A 21,324-nucleotide genomic window follows, 5' to 3' on the forward strand; every position below is an offset into this window, starting at 1 on the left:
ACAGCTCGTTTTTTCATGTGAATAGCTGTTCAAGAACGATTCAAAAACTCAGCTTTTTAAAAACATCTTGGTTTCGTCGTGTATCTAGGTGTTCTGCAATGGTTTCCCTGGCTTCACATAAGATGAATTTCGCGCCTTTCGACGAAATTTGACTTAATGCGTCTGCGAATGACGGTTTTTGGACCCCTGTAATAAGGCCCTCGGTGATCTCACTGAACAAACCAGTCATGTTTTTGTGCTTCGTCTATTACCCACTCCAGTTGATCAAATGAACAATTAAAATTCCTACTGCAGACCAATAAAAGCCCAACATGAAGTCTGTAGGCCTGTTTGATAAAATACGGTATGTGCTTATTTTATTCTTGAGATGTGAAAGTCGTGGTTTTCATGGTTGCTTTGTAAAGATAAAGAGATCCACTCAAATCATTGAAGATTGCTCGACAGCCATAACAACCCGCACTGTGGATTTCGAAAACCGCTTTCAGGAACTTCTAACAATACAACAGGCTGTTTCCTCTTTGCCCTCCCAGCGTCCAAACTGATGATGCTCCACCTCCGAGGTTTTTATTATATATTTTCAAAAACTACATAAAGTTATTTCAATTTTTTTTCACATCTTAAATGTTTTATGATGAATGCTAAATATCCAATGAAAAAAGAGAAAGTTTAAATTGAATTGAAAATCTTTAGCAGAACCTTTGACAAAACAAGCTAAACATGTCGCTTCAACAACTGGTAAAAGATTGTTTGAAAAAGCCAAGCCAAAAGCTAAATCAAAAGAAAGAAACGTTTAAAAAAGATTGAAAGCATTAGCAATAAGAAAAGTAAGGAAGACATTAAATAACGTGAGAAAACCCCGCTGCAGTTTCACAAGTAAATCAAAAAGTAGCTCACATAACAGGTGAGTCTCCTATCGCTTCATCAGTTTTTAAAGATATTAGTTCAAAATCCAAAACAGTTCAATAAACTAGATCAAAAATAAGGCAAAAATATCACAGAAAATTTATATTCCACTTATCAACTTAAATAATGATATAAAAAAGCAAATAACAAAAATAGTGTGAAAAAAGAATATTATATACTTATTCATTACCTTTCCCTTACTCAATACGTTTCAATAGATTTATCAACAAAAGCAACAGCTTCATCAAACAGTTCAAGTGTAATTGTTTTACCCACCATCAGTAGCAGCACCATGGGGGGGGGGGGGCACACCATCACTAAAACTATTAAAAAGAAGGTCCTGGATGTTGTGTGTCTTCTGAACCAGGGACAGAATATTTAACTTTCAGTTCAGTCGCAAAAATACAATCGTCAAAACAAAATACAACAAAGTAAATATAAATGGTGTAAACCTCGATAATACAATTGAGGTACACATTTCGTTCCCTCAAGAAAATTCTCTTCTTATTTTCGTCAAAGAACAGTTGAAATCTTTTTTCAAAGCTCAGCTATTATTCGATAATGCCTCCACAGTCACCACATCACCAAACACAAAAATAATTTGTTTGTTAATAATTTAGCAGCCAATTTATCTTCTTACAGACTAGAAAACCAATGGTACTATTTCGAACACCCGGACAATTCGACAACTGCACTGCAGAAAATGCAAGCGTTTCAAATAATATGAAAATTGAAAATTTCTACAAGTAATTTTCAGAAGGAAAGGAAGTTCCTCTTATCTATCTTGAAGGAGATTTAAAACAAATCCCTTTAAGTTTCTACCGGTTCCATCAAAAGGAAAAGTAAGGTAGTCATGGGTAATGCCGGACGCTAGGCAATCACAGACAAATATACTTGGGAATATTTTTTTTAATCTGTCATGAAAAAATATGAAAAGACTGTTGAAAGCATGATTTGGTACCATTCATGTTTATATATTTCTCTTTTTGAGCCCTTTTTTGTGTGATTTGAACGCATGTCGTTGAAGCGAGTGGGCCTAAATTCCCTCGATTTTTTGATCTTCGAAATCGAGATGTTGCTTTTTGAAGTGATCGGGGAAAGTTCAATGTTCAAGTTTTGATTTTATACTATAATTGATTAAATGATAGAGAGGTATATTTTGCTTGGATAACATAGGCAGCCTCATCAGATGGCACGATTCTGAGATTCCGAAACATCTCTGGACGAAGTATATTGCAGATGAGCGTGGTCAATTCCGGACAGCTAATGGGATGATTCCCTGGAAAATGTCGTGGCCAGAAAAACTTGATAAAACCCATTCCGATGGAATAAATTAGTTCTATTTCCTTAAAGAGATGCCAGGTTTCCAGTTTGATGTTGTTTTTTGCAATTTAACTATGAATACAACAAGTTCGAATTGAATCGTGGTCTTTCTGTTGGATCTCATTATTGCTTGTCCTTTAATTGCTTTCAACTAATAGATAAATTGATCGGGAAACTATAAGCATTTTCAACACTAGAATTAAACTCTTGCATTACCCCTGGTTTTTTTTCATATTCTTATCTAGATCACCAAAACTGTGTTTAATCTGCCTGGCCGTCACTACAGATGGATGTCCGACATTTCCACAGAGAGTGATTAGCTTCAATTTTAGAAAAACAACAGAAAGTAAATTCATCATTAAATTTCATTATAAGAATGGCAAAAAAATGTTCCCTAAGAGCAAAAAATGTTTTCGAACATTCAAGCATCATTTGTAATCAATATTTTGAAACAAAATTTAGAGCTAGTCTAATTTGTTGGGTCCTAAACTACACATGTAATATATGAAAATTGTCGGTTAAAAGCCTTTAGACAGGGAAATATCCGTAACTATTGTATTTGCCATTGTAAAATCAACAATCGGATGCGAATCAGCACAGATTGTTATATATGCATACAATCCATTTCAATCATGACTTCAATTTATTATGGCGACAAGGTGTGCGATATATTATCTGCCTTTCATTCCCTACCGGGGTGCGACACAACCTCTTAGCCTTTTGGTAATGGAAAGATAAAGCCCTTCAAGAAAGTACTGAAGGCCAAGAAGGAAGATCTTTTACAAGAGCTAGGTTTAAAAGAGCTAGGGCTTCCATCAGACTGTTGCATGCCCCGGAAAGGACAACGAAGACATGGTACAGACCAGAGTTATAGTGTACGAAAAGTTCAAAGGTGACAACACCTACGGTTAGTTAGCTATAAGTACCGTTATTTCCCTGACTATACTAAGCAGTGACACAATTGGTAGGACACAGAAGAATGGGTTTGGAAATTCTTTGAATAAGGTATTAAAACTGTCAATTTGCCAATAACCCAATGGATTTTAACATTTTTGCATATTCAATTGACGCCCCAAATGCCCCTTATAACCTGCGTGTACAGTAAAAACCTGCGTGTAAGAAGCTACTTTTTTCAGAGTTTCGCCAAAAGGGTTCTTGTATAGTAAATGCGTTGACGCTGCCAAAAGCCCTCCAACAATGTATCAATGATACAGTACTGTATTTAAAATAGTAGCAATACTTTTTAGTTAAACACACATTGCGTATTTTGAGCTTTATTTCAATAATTCAATTTGTTGTCACTTTTTGTTTTTTTCTAAAAAGCTATATAAATTGAATTATTAAACCCAACATGTAAGAACCTGTTGGAAATTTTTTGGCTTAACAGGTTCTTATATTTTGATGTACCAGGGGCGGATCCAGGATTTTTGGTGATTATAGCTCAAATCTTTTGGGATCGGAACCACGCCCTCCTTGCTTGTGAGACACGCCCACTATATTGGCAAATGATAAACCATGTGTGTTTATAGTTGCTTCGTATTCATAAATATTCCTTCGAACATCCTTTTTCTATTTCCAAGGACGCCAGAGAAGGGGGTGTGGGGGTACAACCGCCCCTGTTGCCCTTTGACAGAAGGGGCAAGGGCTGTTTTTAAAAAAGTACCCTTGAAACTAGCAAATTGTAATAATCAGAGAGATTCATATGAAATTCTGAACTTCTCAAAACATGTAAAATGATTCCTTGTGCCAAAAGTTAGCCAATGTTGAAGATACCTACAGATAATAAAATTGCAGTTACGTATGAATTTGTAGAAGCTGAGAATTATCTTTCAAAAGCCCTTTTACTCAAGCCTGCCCCCCCCTCTTGCCGCTTGGTCGTTCCGCCGTCCCTATCTATTCCCTAGTAGGTCCTTTCCTTTGAAGCTACATTACAGGGGACCCAGGATGTGAAAATGAGCAATAGTCTACTGTTGCTTTACAGGGGACAGAGAGCGGAGAAGTACCGTGGATACTGATATTCTATTGGTTAAAAGGCCATTTTCAAACCTGACTATAGCTTGACTATAGCTCGCGCCAAAAATTATAATACGGGTTTCATTGTCTTCGATGCCTTTTCCAGAGCAAATCCCCAGACCGACTTTAGCTCGGAATATCCACTGTAGCTCAATTCTGGTTGGTTACTGTCAACAAAGAACGAAACTTCTGATTCGTCTAAGTTTTAATATTAGACCATTCTGCGCTCAGTGTTTTATATCTTATCTGGAGAGACATTGTGATGACACATTGCCAGCAGGGCATGTTTGTTAATCACATTTGATAACCTATACCGCTGCTTTCAAATGTGAATTCCGAAAATCAAACACTCGAGCTACCGCTCCTGCGTATTAAAAAGGCAAATTTCTGCCAGAAGATTCTGGAATTCCTAGGTTCTTACACGCGGGTTTTTACTACACACATGACCAGTTCTCTACGTTACTTTGCCAAGAGGTAAAGGAGACCATCGGAGCCCTTCATTTTATAAGCATTTTGAAAAATAAAAGAAAGCATAAGTCATGTCTAGTTAAAATCTAGAAATCCCATTTGCAAATTTTGTATCAGCGTTTTCTGACGACAAACGGCGCAAATCTGAAGAAAAAAGGATGTGACAATGCGCGCAACAATTTTACATGTTGTAGGTCTATCCATGACAGGCACCACGGAGCAGGGGGGGCTAGGAGGGCTCTAGCCCCCCCCCCCCCCACTTTTTCCAAAAAAGGCAAAATACTAAGTATCAAACTACCAGAAAAGCCTCTTTTTATATGGTTTAGCCCCCCCCCACTTTTTTAGTCCCCCCACTTTTCTCAACGCTCCGCGGTGCCTGCATGATGGACGTGACAGGGAGGACGAGCCACCTTTGATTGATGACCGGAATTGAATGATTGCAAGTGCTTGCACTTTATTGTACATGATAAAAGCTGGCGAGCAGGGGCGAAGAATCTACTTGGAGAGAAGACGTCCAGATGTGAGGTTGGTAAAATTAGGTAGTTGTTTTTAATTCAGATTTAATTCACTTCAGATGCTCGCTTTACGTTTCGTTTTATGTTCTGTTATGTTTTTTATCCTAATCTGCACGTCATTTTAGCATTCGCCCACACTTGCAATTGACTGCTTTAATTTAACTGTTGATTCGTCGGATTCCTTGACTCTAATATGTTTGAACTATGATGCTGGAAGGGACAGTGCTCCATCGATTTAAGATAGGCGAGGCGCTAGATCATGATCACCCCTAGAAACCTTTCTTGAAGTCACCACTTATTCTTCGTGTTGTTGCTTATAAAAATGAAATATGGCACGGAAATTCGAACGCGAACCATTGTTTTTAACACGAAACAGGAGTAGCATAACTTTTTTAAGGTCAAAAGCTTAACCAGGGGTAGCGTTATTGCCATGCACTTTACCAGTGATCAACATTCTGGTGATTTCATTTAGGATTGCCATTCTTTTGCAAGGCCCAAGGTGCATTTGAAATGCACTTTCCATAAATCAGAGATTGGCAACAATTTTTCTTTGGGACGCAATTTACAGCGTTTCGCATATTGGAGGGACGTTTTGAGCCAGGTGGAGTTGAGATTAACTGTGTTGATTAATTATCTCACTCTACTGATTCGAAAGAGGTTTTAGAAGTGAACCAATTTTCTGCTAGATTCCACTAGCAATTGTTACCGACTCCACTTCTTTTATCCTTCACGTAATGCGACTTTTCTCCAACTCAACCTTAGTGTTTCTTTTTTAATCTTTTACCGTTTTCAACTGTTACTTGAAAATTTGTGACTGCTAAAGAAGTGCGACTGTAAACGGAGCTAAATTAAATAGTTCTGCACATTTGGTCTAAACTTTATATGATTGAAGCGGTATTTAAGTTTTGGTTTTTAACTTTGATTTATCCATGTGCCTGTGAATCATGGGGAATACTGTGTGTGGTTATTGTTTCTAATTGGTTCTTTCCAATAGGGTCGTAAATTTACTGTTTCTCTAAGTATCTAATCTACTTTGGCTCCTAGAACATCTTTTTTTCTCTTCGATTTTGCAACTGTTTTGATTCTTCGTAAGAACTTCTTGGACGAACTACTCGGACGAACTTCTCGGTCAACTTTGGGTATCAAAAAAAGAAAGTATTTACAGAGCATGCAGTGCATCATTCCCTACAAGGATATTTTTAGGTATTTTGTTAGATCGTTCAACCGTCTTGGGTAGAAGAATAATTTTTCAAGGGCAAATATGAGTCAAGCACCTTCATTATAGTATGTATATTCTCGAATGGTAGGACAATCTATAATAAAAATAATCAATTTATTTAAAGTTGGCTCTACAAAACTATTTATAGTGAAATTTACTGCAGTTAAATTCACACACCTAACAAGAACGTACAAGGTTATGTTGGAAATTCCCCAACCGTGCGAGTTCTTTCGCGATATAAAACTAATTTGGTAAAGTATCAAGCGACCTTCATGCGAATTCAAACAACTTAACTGAAATACGATATGCGATATGACTTTCACCTGATTATGAGATTCTTGTGGTACGGTCTATAGACAAAATAACAAGTTTGAATAACAGAACAAAAAACGCGGGTTGAAGGTCCTCTTATATTTTCAACAGTTATGAGCATTGAATTTCAAGCATATAGTTTACTTTAAAACAAAATCAATAAAGTCTTTAATCTTAGCTATTTATAACAAAGTCCACCTATGTATGTCACGATAGTAATACAAAAATCAAAACTGTGGTACGAACATCCTACATGGTTTGCATGTGCAGTCAGTGCCATTCCAGCAACGAATTTCTTTCTTGACACACACACTAATAGATTGAGAATTTTTCATGTGCTTGGGTAGAAAAAAACAATGCGCTGCTCTCTATCTTTTTTTGTTCTATTTATCAAATTCACATTTATTCACGATATCCCACCGGAAATTAAAGCACAAGTTAGGAATGAATAAAAATCTAATAATTAAAATAAAAAATTAACAAACAAGGTTATATCAATGATTGAATCAAAGCAGACATATGATCTTCCTGGGAGTCGTGTGTCATTTCGGGTTTGCTGAGCTCTTCAAATGTGTTTTTATTTTCGTTTAAACTGAAAAAGCAATGAGATCCCTTTTTCTTTTATAGATATTTCGTTCCAAGCTTTAAGTCAAAAGAGGTGAAATCTTCATTTTGCACTTTCTACCTTTAATAGACTCGGTTCTGTAACTTGTTGCTCTAACCTTTACTAGCATAAATGCATTATAGTGGGGCTGACAAGGCACATAACAGGCTGCAATCGTGCAAATTGTGATAAAAGCATGAAACTTGGCGAAAATATACAATTTGATACGCAAACAATTTTTTGGCGGTACAAAACTTGTAGATGGCTTTGAAAAAAGCAAACATTTAGTAAACTAAAGCTTTTCGTCTGACGCTCTTCAGAGTTTAAAACGTCAGAACATCGATCCAAAACTCTACGCTAAGAAATATATATACCCAGTTGTGGATTGAAATAGGCCAATCAGAAACACTATCACATGACTGTATAGGTTGACCAATCAGTGCCGCTTGCCTATTGAGAATGTTACCAATGGAGTCCTAAGGTGAAAACGAACTCTTTTTGTCAACACAGTAGCGGTTTTTTCGTGCTTATGTAGATAGATTCCAAAACTGCTAGGTGGAACGACGATATTTCTAGGTTTTGGGATCATGTTAAATTCTTTCAGTATATCAATCTGTGAAGGTTTACCAACTTTCATGAGAATTTAGCAAACTGTATGAAAGTTGCCATGTTAACGCGTTCCGTGGACTGGGCACAAGTACCCTGGTCTATAAATAGCACTATTGGTATTTTTGAGTTAAGAAACCACTTTAATCTTTTTTATCATCTTAAATTATAAAGTTATTAAGTTTTGTGGCTTTATAACTACTAGAAAGATACTAACCACATTACACTCTCCGAGGACTGGGCACAAGTGCCCATTGTCTGAAAAAAGCACAAGGGGGTATTTCAAAGTTGAGAGATTACATTTAACTTTTTCGGTATATCAAATTATGTAAGTTTTCAAAGTTTCTTGGTTGTAAAGCTAACAGGAAAGAATTTAACACAATAACATGTTCCGTTGACTGAGCACAAGTACCCTAGTCTAAAAATAGCACAAAGGGGCATTTTTCAGAAGAGGTTTATATCCTATCTTGTTACGCATATCAAAGTGTGTATTTTCGCCAAGTTTCATGCTTTGATCACAATTTGCACGATTTTTCAGCTTATCGACCTCACTTGATTCTCAGATTATGAATTACTGGAGGCTCGCAAATCGCAAAAAATCTCGTTCACAAAAGGGGGTTGATATCTCCTTTTTACTATACATTTCAGTAACAAGAGTGTGCAGGTTCTTTAGCTGAATATTTACCGAGTCAACTTTTTCTAGCAGAGCGTTGAAACTGACATCATAGTTCTTGTGTGCAATTCTCAAGGCTGTTTTCTTTCGTGTATCTTATCATTCAGGTGCCTACTGTTGAACAACCAAACTAGTTGAAGTATTGAATTTGGCTAAATTCGAAGGCTCTTATAAAGATTCTTAGTTTGTTAGAATCCATATATCCAGAAATCGACGCGAGGGTAAAGAGTTTGCTACCAGCCTTCTTACGCACCTTACTGATATGTGTTTAAAAGTCTTATGCGTCTTTAGTCTATGACAAGATCTAGTAGCTTTTCCTCTTTCGAATTTACCATGATAGAATCTTCTGTATAAATTTTGACCTGCTGACTAAAATTTCTGCCAAGTATGAGCAAATAACAGCTGTTTGTATTCAACTTAATAAAACTATCAGCAAACAGATATTTATATTCTGGGTGAATCATTCTCTAGCCTCACCATAACATTATTAAGATTCTTATCGCACGCATTTGTGGTTGTATCATTCGCGCAATGGCAGCTAACCGTATCCATTAAGGAGAGCAGTTGATAGTTTATGTAGATGTTCGAGAACAGGGGACCAAAACCGATTCTTGTGGAACACCTTTGAGTAATGACTGTAGGTACTGAATGACCCATTAGTCTTGACTCTCTGATGCCTATTTTCTAAGTAGCTTTTTTAACAAGCCACAATGATTCAAGGCTAAATCTGTGAGCCTCTAGTTTAGCTATAAAGAGGTGATGTCTAGTATAATTGACCGCTTTGGAGAGATCCATTAGGATAGCGCCACATTCTCTCCCATGTTCTAAGCTTGCTTCCATTTTTCAAACATTCGAAGCATTGCATGGTGCGCATTGTACCCCGTACAAAAACCACGTAAACGATAAACAAGGTTCCCACAAGTCTAAGTTTTGCCCAAAATGTAAGAAAAACATGAGTTTATTCAACTAAACTCAAGTAATTATATATACCAGCAAAAATTGAAAAATAGAAAAAAATGCAACAGAAAAATAGCTAAAATTTAAAAATAGCTAAAAATAGCAAGAAGCAAAGTAGTTTTAATTACTTTATCATGCATAGGCTATGTCCAGAGATTATTATGCACAGGAAACTAGATTTTAAAAAAAAGAAAAAATTTAAAAACCAGGTGAGATCGCAATTTTGCTAAACAGTTAACACAAAACTCCCGGGTGCGTAATTTTTCTTACAAGGAAAATGACATCTGCAGGTTTTTTAAGTCCATAAACGCACCATTTTAAACGCAGATATAGAAAATACACTGCGTCGATTCGGTGCAAAGGCTGGGGCTGCTTTTCAGAACTTTTACGGTTACTGAAATGAACAATGTGTTCAGATGCAAACAAATGCAAAAATAATCCTTCATGGTTTAATGGATAAAACTTCCTTATCATGGATAATACCATATCATTGTCGATAAGGGTAACTTTTGAAATAGAATGACTTAATCGAAAAGACAGGTTTTCAAGTATCCAAACAGGTTTTCTTCAGTACTTACAGAAGCATTCAAGTTTCATGTAGCGGTATATTTTTTAGAAGGCCTTGAATGACCTGCCAAAATTTAAGGTGCAAATTACAAGCATTCCTTGGGTCCTTTCATTCACGTGGAATGACTTCCGAAATCTCGAAGACTGCGTTTAAAAATAAGGAAATAGGAGGCATTTATTCACTGAGGCAAAAATGTACTTTACTGCTGCGGATTATCGGCAAAGGAATCTCTCGTTTCTTCATGTGTGTTCTCATTGTTGCAGGTCATAGCTCTCTTCCTGCTTAAAGTCAAAAGAATGTCCACTTGTCGGTTTTGATTGCACTCCATTTAACAACCAATCAGAACCGAGCCTTTGTCATCTCCGTTGGGTTATTGACAATTTGTTCGAGTTTCTCTCCCAATACAAAAGTTGGAGTCGACAATCAGCCCAAATCAGCTAACCACAATTGATATCAAAAACGTCCTGTGTATGGCTCTCTAAACTGTTCGAGAGGTGTAGGAGAGTCATCAGTAGAAAAACAACTCATTTGGAAGTCATAACAAGGAGAATCCTAAGAACATATGTCAACATGGTTTCACTACGTTTTACCCCACAGATATAGTTCTAAAAGGTGTTGGGAATTAGTAAATATGAACAATTTGATGGAAAATATCAAATGCAATCTCAATATGACAAAATCTCAATGCAATCTAGCGTGGAAGGTGGCGATAAAAAGAATCTCAAATGACACAACAGCTTCCGAGACCTCCGGTTAACAAATTTACGCGACCTCCGATTGTCTTTGGAATCAAATTTATTCTAACAAATGGCCTACTGTCCCCTTGAATCTTGGAATAAATTTATTGCCTCCTTTCCCGAATCCTGACCTTTAAAAGAGATTAAAATTAATTGTGAATGACAAAATTAATTTTTTATTGACATAATTTCAATGTAATTGGGTTTAGCCCAGGCCCCCTAGGTTACAGAATAGAATTAGGCAGAAGAGGAACTACTGCCATTAGTTGAAGCCTGGAAGTTTATTTGAAGATGAGGTCGTATATAACAGCAGCCAAAAGACTACCAGGAAAATTTTCCAGCTCTATTCCTTGCTGGTAAGAGTGCTTAAAAATATAGATATTTTGGGATAAACCTATTTCTGTCGAGACAATGTATCAGCCCGCGGGGGCTTAATCGAAGGTAGGGGTTTACTTTAAAAGGACTGCTGTTGGGCGGGATCTTAATGATGCTAGACCCGTTTGACGTTGCTGTATTTTTACATTTCAGAGCCGATGTTCTGCGATATTTTGCATATAAAGAGATCTTGAACCTTGTGGTTCTCTGGTAAGTTTCTATTTTGAAGACTACCATTTCATTGTTGAAGAGAAAAACTTTTTCTTTGATCATAAATTAGTTGAAGGTGGTTCTTTTATTTGAATCAATTTGTTTAATGAACCCAAAACTTTTTCAAAAGTTTCCATTTGATGTTGACTGAACGTTGAAACAGAGACTTCCTTCGGTAAAAATCGACAATTCAAAGAACGGCTGGGGTTTGTCTTTGATACCCCTATACACTGTTAGGTTTAACGAATCCTTGATGTATTGCTGTTCAAAGACATGGCACATGAGTTTTTATTATTTTTCATTTTATCAATTAATCACGGAGAGGTATTAGAACCATTTTTAATAATGCTGTATTTTTACATTAAAGAGCTGATATTCTGCGAAATTTCCGCTAGTAAGGACAACGTAAACCTTGTGTTTCTCTGGTAAGTAAATATTTTAAAGACTACCCTTCCATTGCTGAAAAGAAAACCTTTTTCTTTGATAGTATTTTAGATGAAAGTAGGCTATTTTATTTTAATAAATTTGCTTAATGAAGCCAAGACATTTTCAAATCTTTTTCATTTAGAGTTGACTAAAAGTTTAAACAGGGACTTCCTTCGGTAGAAAAAAAACATTACAAAGGCGACTGGTGTTTCTAAAGGCTACCTCTGTTAGGTCAAGTGAATATTTTTTGTTGTTTCTCTGTTTCCAAGTCAGGCTACATGGGCATCTATTACTGTTTATTTTATCATTTATTCATGTAAAGGTATAAAGAACCCATTAAATGACTCTGTCTTTACATTACAGAGCTGACACTTTGGTATTAATCGATATGAAAAGAGGTTTTGAGCCTTGCCTTTTTCCGGTAAGTTCATTTCTTTAAAAAACCCATCCCTTTGCTGTAGAAATAACCATTCCTTTTTGGAGTTTTTTCATATAATGCTGGTGTCAATCTTAATCATAGCAGAAAATATTTATTCTGGGCAATTTTGCTCAAGCGACAATAGAGTGAGACTTAATGAATAATATCACAATAATGAATAATATCAGGTCGCCTTCCATGTGGTTGAAAAATAATATTTTAATTTATGATTGCAAAGTCATGACATCCACGTTAATGATTAGATTATGCCCTGCAGACATTTAAAATAAATACAGTTTGTGATCTGTAATTGCCTACAGATGTCTAGATATAGCTTTAAAAAAGGAAACATTTTAGAACATACTAAAGCTTTCCGTCTGAAATTCTTGCAACCTATACAATGTAAGCAGTTGCGTACCCAAATGGGGGAATGGGGGGACCCCCCCCCATTTTTCTAAAATATGGTCCTCGAGATTTGTCCAAAAACAATGTAGGACTCATTGGGGGGGGGGGTAGTATACTGTATGCTTGTGTCAATAACAATTGTAAAATGCTTTGCTATTTGCCATAGCCAACATGAATCAAATAATGGGGGAAAATTTTGCAAAAAGAGCGTTTCCCCATTTTTGCACGTGTTTGAAGGGCGTGGTCCCAACAAAATTTGGGGCTGTGCCCCAGAGCCCTCACTTCTGCAGCCCTGGGTACGCCACTGAATGTAAGAACAAAGATCGAAAACTGTCGACTGGGAAAATATATACCCAGTTGCTCTGAATCGAAATGGGCCAATCGGAAATGAGATAATGTGACTGTAAATGCTGTAGAATGAACTTTCATATACCCGTAGTGGAGAAATTGATTCATTGCGAAACAGTTCCCGTATTATCCTTGTTTTTGCAATTACCTGAAAACTGCTTTCTTTCTTAATGCTGTACTAATTGGGAAAAATTTTGGTAAGCATTGTCTTCTGGTGCTGTCTTTGAAGATGAGATGCTTTCGATAAATCTATAAAAATTGACTTTTTTTATTCCTATCAAATATAGAAGTAATGCAATAGTATTTTTTAATTGCCAGAATAGATTCACAGCATTGTCATGGCAATGTCCAAAGCTTTCTGCCTTAAAATGCTTGGCATTAATTACAACGCGTTATAATTATATTTTAAGTACTATTCCCTTCTTTCTTTCTCTAGATGGATCATGATTCAAATTCTTCTAGGCCACAAAAAACTCCGGGGGTGTTGTACTTTAACCATTTCCCGAAGAACTTTCTACGGCCTTACGGCCGGGCAGAAGGTATGCCCTCGAAGGAGAAGACCCTCTCCCGGCTTCAACCGGAGGGATGCGAATGGCTAAGGCGTCCGCACGTTGCAGTTTCTGAGCTGGCTGCAACAATGCAGGGGAACACCGATCTTTTGAAAGAAAAGGCAGATTTTTTTACCACGAAGAGGTTGGCAAGTTTTTTAAAAAATATTCAGCCTTTTGTAACACAACTCGCGCCATTTAATAAAGACAGTCCAATGAATCCAAGCGAAAACCAATGCAGGGACCTCCTGAAAGCGATGCTTTCTACATCAGCTCAACTGGACAAACAGTTGGATACTGCTCTTGAAGTTGGATGTGCCCTCTTTATCTTGGCAATCCAATTCAAGGTTGCACAAGTACTCATATCCAACCCTGTTGACTACGCTAATAAAATGACCTTACATCCAAACCCTGAGCCAGCTTTCAAATATTCAAACAATCTGTTACATCTTATTCCACTCCTCCGCCAGTATTCTTCCATTTCGCAACCAACTCAGCCCGTTTCAAGTCTAATTGAAACACTACTCGATGAACTATCTTCATCATCTTCGTCCTCACCTTCATCAACCATCACAAAGCCAAAAAAGTCAAAGAAAAAGAAGAAGAAAAGATCATACTCTTCAGAAACCGATGACGAACCTCCAAAGAAAATTAAAATAAAAAAAGAAAGGAACTGAACGCTTCACTTGAATTTCAGTATTCGCGATTTCAATTCTTCAGGGTTTCGGAGTTGCGACAAAAGGTGGCCTACGCCATTGGTGTACAACTTTAGCGTAGGATTGGCTTAACAATGTTTTCTCAAATTTGAATGATGTTACGTATTTTCCTTTGAACATTAACGCTGAAAGAGGATTCAGATCTGAACTTTGGTAAGGCATTGTTACGTCAACAGATAGGCCAATCCTTACCAAGATATACCAAGATTACTCCAATGCCGTAGACCAAGTCTTGTCACAACCAATGGTATTTACTTTGTTTAGGTTGCCTAATTTTAAGGCTGTATTGGTGTCTGAAAACATTGGGGAGAAGTTTCTGTCAAGCTTTGCATGAATTAGTTTCCGTTGAGCCATTCTGAAAGTATCTAATTCAGAATTCGTGGTCATTCAGAAGTATGCCTACTGCGCAGTTGTATCATCTTTAGATATATCCAACCGCTTATCATGAATAAAGACAGAAAGTAAAGTTAAGGGGCTAAACAGGAATCCTAAATAATATATTTTAGATTGACGGCCTTTCCCAATTTATATCGCATTTTATAAAGACCATTCCAGTTACGTTAACGAACAAAATTTCGTTTCTTATTCCAGACAAATTTAGGACAAATAAACGAGACAAAGTTCGGTCACGACGAAATTTTTTGCCTTCTAAAATATTGATAATTCGGAAATAGAATTATAATATTATGTCAGATATGAATTTTATAATAATCGTTTTATATACTAATTAAGACCCCGTTTACACTGTCCCGGGACAATTTTGTACCGTTACGGTTCGCAAGTGTTTACACTGTCGCGGTTCCAAATTGTTTCGTTTAGCCGTTCCGTTTACACTGTACCGGTACAGTGTAATGGCTTCAGAATTTAAAGGCAGAACATTGTTTAGAAGAAGCTGTATTTAGTCAACCAAGGCTTTTATTTTGCCGCCGAAGTCAACAATCGAATTTTTATTGAGAGTTAAAATGCAGTGGAAGGCCGATAAAAACTTTACTTGGACGAACGACAAGGTGGCTTTAATTTTCAGTGTTATTTTAGACTACAAAACTGCAAAGTCCAATCAAGGCTTGGACTGGGAAACGATATAAGCCTTTTCTGTGGTTGTCTTTTCTTCAGAATTTCATTTTCTTCAGAATTTGACAACGTAGTTACGCCACAATCAAAGCCTCGATTACCTGAAACAGCCATACAAAAGACCTCTTTGTGAATCCGTGACAAAATCGTCTCGGATAGGTGTTTACACTGTCCCGTTCAAAAACGGAACCGTGACGGTACAAAATTCGTTCGCTTTCAAAGCAGGGTCCAAACTGTTCCGGATAGCAGAGCAAAATCGTCACGGTTCCACAGTGCTAGTGTAAACGGAAGGGCGAACCGCGACAGTTTTGTCACGGTTCCAAACTTGCACGGGACAGTGTAAACGGGGTCTAAGTTAATGTTGGCTAAATTTTTAAGCTTGTTTACATTAAATTTTGAGCTTTATAATGAGGAGTTAACCGAGTGGCATTTTCTTTTCTTGTTGTACTTTCTTAACTTTTCAATGTTGCGTTGGTTTGACTTTTTAGATGTTTTTGAAATTTGCGTTAATTGCCAGGGGTGGCGCTAGAAAATATTCTTAGGTGGTACCTAGTGCTGTGTTGCTGAGTAGGGATTCTTAATTTACATCAAACGAAGGCATTCTCCAGGTCTTGAGCTGAAGCGATTTTTTCCCATTTATTACTTAGGAAATTATTTATTCATCTCGATGACGTCATGAAAGATCCAATATTGTCGTTTGAAATCAATTTTGAATATATTTAATGATTTTTGAAACCCCCTCCATTTAACCCCAACCGTACTTATCGTATTTTATCTCGCGATTTTGTGGTAATAGCATATATGCTTTCATTTCACAACATATAATCTCAGCGATGAAATAGTAAGGTTGCAACAGTGCGCAAGGCCGTATGCCAAGAACTTTCAGAATTGAGGCATTCGTCAAAGTCGTCCAGGGATAGGGATAGGGTTAAGGAAAGGCTTTCTTCTGATATAGTGATTTTTATCTAGAACACCACAACACTTGCGTCATTTAATCTCTGAACTATTTTCTCTTAGACAGCATATGCCTTTTGCAAGGTTGGCAAATATATAAGGGCTAAAAAAGAAGAGCTAAAGATATAAGAGCTAAAGTGGCCAGTTTTTCATGATTTTCTAAAAGAGTATGGGCGGGCATTTCATCACATACTGGCTGTTTTTCAATGCCCAATTACAAAGTAAATTAACCCACCAAAAGCAAGAGACATTTTTTCAATATCTGAGGATACCTAATACGAAAGTTAATTGATGCCTTAGCAATTTAGTGGAGGGAGGAGGCTCATTTTGGGATTAATGACTTGCCAGCCATAAAGATACTGTCTTTTCGTGATTTCCATATCAACACGGGTATTTTCCGATGATTAGTATATATAAACGGCTCATTTTCTCGAAACTGGTATAAATATGGATCATGATTTCTCGATATATGTTTTAAACCTTATAAACTATGGAATTAGTTTGGTTGAGAAAATGTTTGAACGGTGATCAAGATGCACTCTCAATTTTTCAAATTACGGATTCATGCATCCAGAATAAAGATAGATATTTATCATGATTAGTTAAATGTCCACTCTCTTTAAAATATATAGAATTTGGATCAATTTTTAGAAAACCTTTGTGGTTTTGAAAAAATGAGCATGCCCCTCCCGTAGGCAGGAGTATATTCAGAGGACCCTTACCAACAGTTTACGATTCATTCTTACAAGGCGGGCAATTGCTCAAGGAAAAAGAGAAGTTGTAAAAGTTAAATATCCAGTTGATAAAACGACAGTGCCAAAATTAATGATACCTACTCCCCATTTTGCAAGATTTTTTCCTACACCCGGTCGTCTAGGTACCGAACAAGATTATACCGATAACTATTCTTGGTTTCTTCCACCAATAAAGAAAATCGAAGAAAAAGATTTCAGCTGCAAAGCTTTGGTTCCGTCCCATTTTGGTAAGAAAGATTGTGATTTTATCGACATGCAATCCGAGATTCCTGTCAATCACTTAAACGCAGGAGTTATATATTTTTATGCAGAAAACATCGTTGAATACGAACATATTGGAAATTATGAGTCCCCCCTATCGTATGCACAATACCAGCTCCGGTTTACGGTTTTGGTTATAAAAATCTTATCGCTGACGAGAATAGTCGTGTTGCATCTTTTGTAACTCAATGTAGTCAACTTGTGCTTCAAATACAAACCAGGCGACAGTTTGCAATCTAAAATCAAAACAATTCAATTTTTGAAATGTTATATTCAAATTCAAAACAGCTTCGGCGATTTGGCATTTCCTGGAAGATTAATTCTTGATTTTCTTATACGTAAAATCAGTTTATTAAGAAATAGTTAAAAGCAGGAAAAGAAAACTCAAAAGTGCAGGTTAAGGACACCGGTTGACAAACCATACTATTTGACGAAATAAGAAAAGAAAAAAAATTACAAGATAAACCTTAAGGAAAAAGTTCTTTTTCATCACATTTTCATTTATTTAAGGTCCTGTTTGTATAGAGAAAATCACGCCACCTTCCAGCCAGGGGCGCCTACACCGGGGGGCTGGAGGGGCAGCTGCCCCTCCTGCCTTCTTCGAAGAGGGGCACAGGGGGTAAGAAGTGCCCTGAAATCTAAGAAAACATTATAGAATCTTATCGATAATTGATGGCCACTTTGACCACTCTCGTTATGTTAATTTCTATTAGAATATACTAGAAAGATTGTAACACCAGCACAAAAACGCGAAGGTTGAAAAGTTTGCCTGTGACAAGGTGGGCCATAAGACGGGGAGCGGAGTTGTTCCCTTAGAAGTACTCCACGAACCTAAGCAGGATAAATCTGTAGTAAATCTTAGCGGGCAATCAACATTTTACAACCAGTCCATTCATAATAGCTATGTTTTTTATAAATCCAAATATTGCGAGATGTTACAAGGCCATTTAATACCCATTTTTATGCATGAATTTGGATAATTTTGTCAACATTTTGTCAATGTTTAGAATCATTGATGGTAAAAAACCCAGCTGTATGGGCAGCACATACCCCCGTTAATATGTTATTATGTTACCCCACCCTCGCCCCCCAACCCAACTAGCAATACTCGACTAAGGCCGTCGCTAGAAAATTTTCATTGGAGGGGGGTGCAAAACCAGTTGTTTGCCGACAAAATGGGCGTGGCAACAGATACGGGCGTGGTTCTCAAAAAATTATAATTATTATTGATAAAGCTCGCGAATATTTTTTCTCGAACTGCTATATTTTAGTTTTGCTCAGTCTCATAAATGTAGGGTGGCCAGCAAACCAAAAGGTCCCGGTTCAGGGTGTGGCAGATAAACTTTCTTGAGCCACACCAACTAATGCGAGAAAAGGCTAAAGTATGCTCAGTTTAAATCAATTATTGACGGTTGTGGTTCTCTATTTAAATCGAGGATTCTATGTATGGAGTTAAACTTTGCACAATAACAGCACAACAATGGTTCTATTTGTAACTCTAAGAAACTCTGATAACAGTTCAAAATAACAATCAAAGTCTAACAATTTTTGCAATATTTTCAGGCGAACCTAATATATATTTTACATAAAGTATTCTGAAATTGAGCCAAGAAAATAATCAAAAAATCAAATTGCATGCTCTTTTCTTTAATGTGTCATCTTTTCATTTGTCTAGGTTAGTATCTTGGTTACAATTTGAAATCTAGTGACCTTCAGACTTATTCACAATAAAACATCATTGAGAGAACTTAAAACGGTACAGATTCCTTAGTCTGTACCAAACTTTATTATTCTAAACACGTTGTTCATTTAACAATTAGCAAACTGAAAAATTTCATTATAACTTTCAGGGCCTCCGACGAAGGGGGGGGGGGGCGGGGGGGCCTTGGCCACCCCCCATTTTTTGGAAAACAATAGAGTTTTTTCAAAATCTTTTGTTATGGATGTTAAATTTTCCCTTGCCCCCCCCCCACTTTTCAACCTTTGTCCGAGCCCATGACTTTTAAGCATGCACCTTGCAGAGGTGTTCTGAGAAAAGAAAAACTTAAAGGGCAGCAGGGGAAGGCCTTAACTGTTGCTTACTACTTTCAAGGAATAAACCTCCGCGGAAAGAAATTTTCACGGGAAGAAACTTGCGAGGGAAAGAAACCTTTGCGCTTTTTAGCGTTCATGGCCTAAAATCGCGAATGATTGATACGCAAAACTTCCTGAAAAACTAAATTTGCGAAAATCTATTTTTGTGAAATATCCAGAAAATTTTGCTGTTGATCCTCTTGAAAACTTTGACGACGAATTATTCTGTTGGGCAAATTTTACATCTTTTTCGTTGTTTTGCTGGTATCATGTGGAATAAAAATAGAAGGAAAGGAAACCTCAATTGAATTAAAAAGTTTTTCACGCAAAGTCCATGATTTTTGCTAAAACGCGAAAGTTTGTTTTTGCAAAGCTCCTATTTCGCTTCTTTCGCAAAGTTGCAGGGACGAAAACAAGTTGCTAATTTTGGGGGGGGGGCGTGGAAGAATGAAAATTCCAATCTAAGTAAGAAATTTTTCATTTGACCAGTAAATCTACTGTACCTACCAAATTGATATTTGTAAATAGCACGAACACCATAGTTCTATTTTCTTTATAATTACCAAAACTTTACTCAATAATTAGCCTAAAGCATAAAAGCCTAAATCTTTAAATTTTGATTAACATGAAACAGACATTTAAACTTACAGTAAGAAGTAAAGCAACATTAAAGCAAAACCAGTATTAGATATAATTGATGATTAGTAGTATTTTTCAGATCAATTGATCAATTTTATCTAAATTGATCAATTAATCAATTGGCGCAGATCAATCTTATCTAGAATACATTTTTTCACGATATAGAAGCACCAAGAACTTGAGCCTTTAATTTTTGTTCTTGATCGAAGAAAACTACTAACAATTTTCAGGAGCCAAATGCCTTTTCATTCTTTACAATTGAAATGATGATTTGAGAACAAACTTGTGCATATGCCTGATTCGAAAGATGAAACACTTTTCTTTGATCAAATACTTCTACTGCAGTTTTTGCAATGTGTTCTTGCTTTACAGCAGTTTTGTCATAGGAATTTATGATAAGGGTCAAGGGCGTTAACAAATAACAGGGGGAGTTTAGCATAAACTCGTTTTTATAAGAAGCGTTGAGAATTTTTAGTACTGAAAGATTATTAATCTTTTATTGAATTGACTACTCGTAGTTTCTTAAAAAACTCCCACTCTAATATTTTCTGATCAATACGGGAATTATTCTTCCGAACTGTAAAGTTTCAAGTTTCTTGTCCGGAAATTCACCTTGCCTGTTCGTAATTTGATTCAACTCCCGTCAGAAAGAAAGCAAACGGGGCAATTGTGCAATTTGGATCCAATGGAGACGGGATTCACAATAGAAAACGATTAGTGGATGGGTCAGCTTCAGCCTGTGAACTTTAATGTTTAGAATTTTTACATTTAAAATAAAAAACTTTCAAAATATAAAATTCACAAGTTTGGTCCTAAGAAAAAATTCCAAGTCAACCGTTAAGTTTTCCAACTGTAACTTGATTTTCCAAACTTTGGGGGGGGGCGTTACGCCCCCCACGCCCCCTATTATTTACGTGCCTGAATGTAGAGGTAATTGCCAGCACGCATGTTAGGGGCCTTGGCTGTGACTGAATGTAGTTTCCAGTTTATGAAAATTATCTTCCCCACTCCAATTTTTGCAGAAAGGGCCCCATAATTTTCTTTACTTTTCATGTCTGAGGGCCCGGTGGGGATCGCCACTTTGCCACCCGGGCCAGACCGCGCCTGGCCTTTAGCACGAGTGAGTTTGAATGATCATCAATTATTCTCGTTAGGGTTTCATAAATTTCAACTGTGACTGGTGCTGTCATCAACAACCGATAATAAACGCGATTAAATTTCGTCCTA

General features: G+C 36.8%; 1 protein-coding gene across 1 annotated transcript; it reads left to right on the forward strand.

Moving 5' to 3' along the window:
* Positions 1-5,132: 5,132 nt before the first annotated feature.
* On the forward strand, positions 5,133-15,070 carry LOC135687454 (uncharacterized). The gene is made up of 5 exons (XM_089111331.1): positions 5,133-5,232; positions 11,427-11,483; positions 11,851-11,908; positions 12,273-12,330; positions 13,517-15,070. The coding sequence occupies exons 4-5, from the start codon at positions 12,298-12,300 to the stop codon at positions 14,303-14,305; spliced, it is 822 nt and encodes a 273-aa protein (XP_088967457.1). The 5' UTR covers positions 5,133-5,232; positions 11,427-11,483; positions 11,851-11,908; positions 12,273-12,297; the 3' UTR covers positions 14,306-15,070.
* Positions 15,071-21,324: the final 6,254 nt, after the last annotated feature.

This window comes from Rhopilema esculentum, chromosome 11, assembly GCF_057945365.1.
Source record: "Rhopilema esculentum isolate cy_ngs chromosome 11, ASM5794536v1, whole genome shotgun sequence".
NCBI lineage: Eukaryota > Metazoa > Cnidaria > Scyphozoa > Rhizostomeae > Rhizostomatidae > Rhopilema > Rhopilema esculentum.

Excerpts from the sequence above, each read along its gene's own strand:
- LOC135687454 (XM_089111331.1), top strand. The coding sequence starts at position 12,298 with ATGAAAAGAGGTTTTGAGCCTTGCCTTTTTCCG. Across the intron at positions 12,331-13,516 it reads TTGAGCCTTGCCTTTTTCCG|ATGGATCATGATTCAAATTC; the intron begins GTAAGTTCATTT and ends TTCTTTCTCTAG.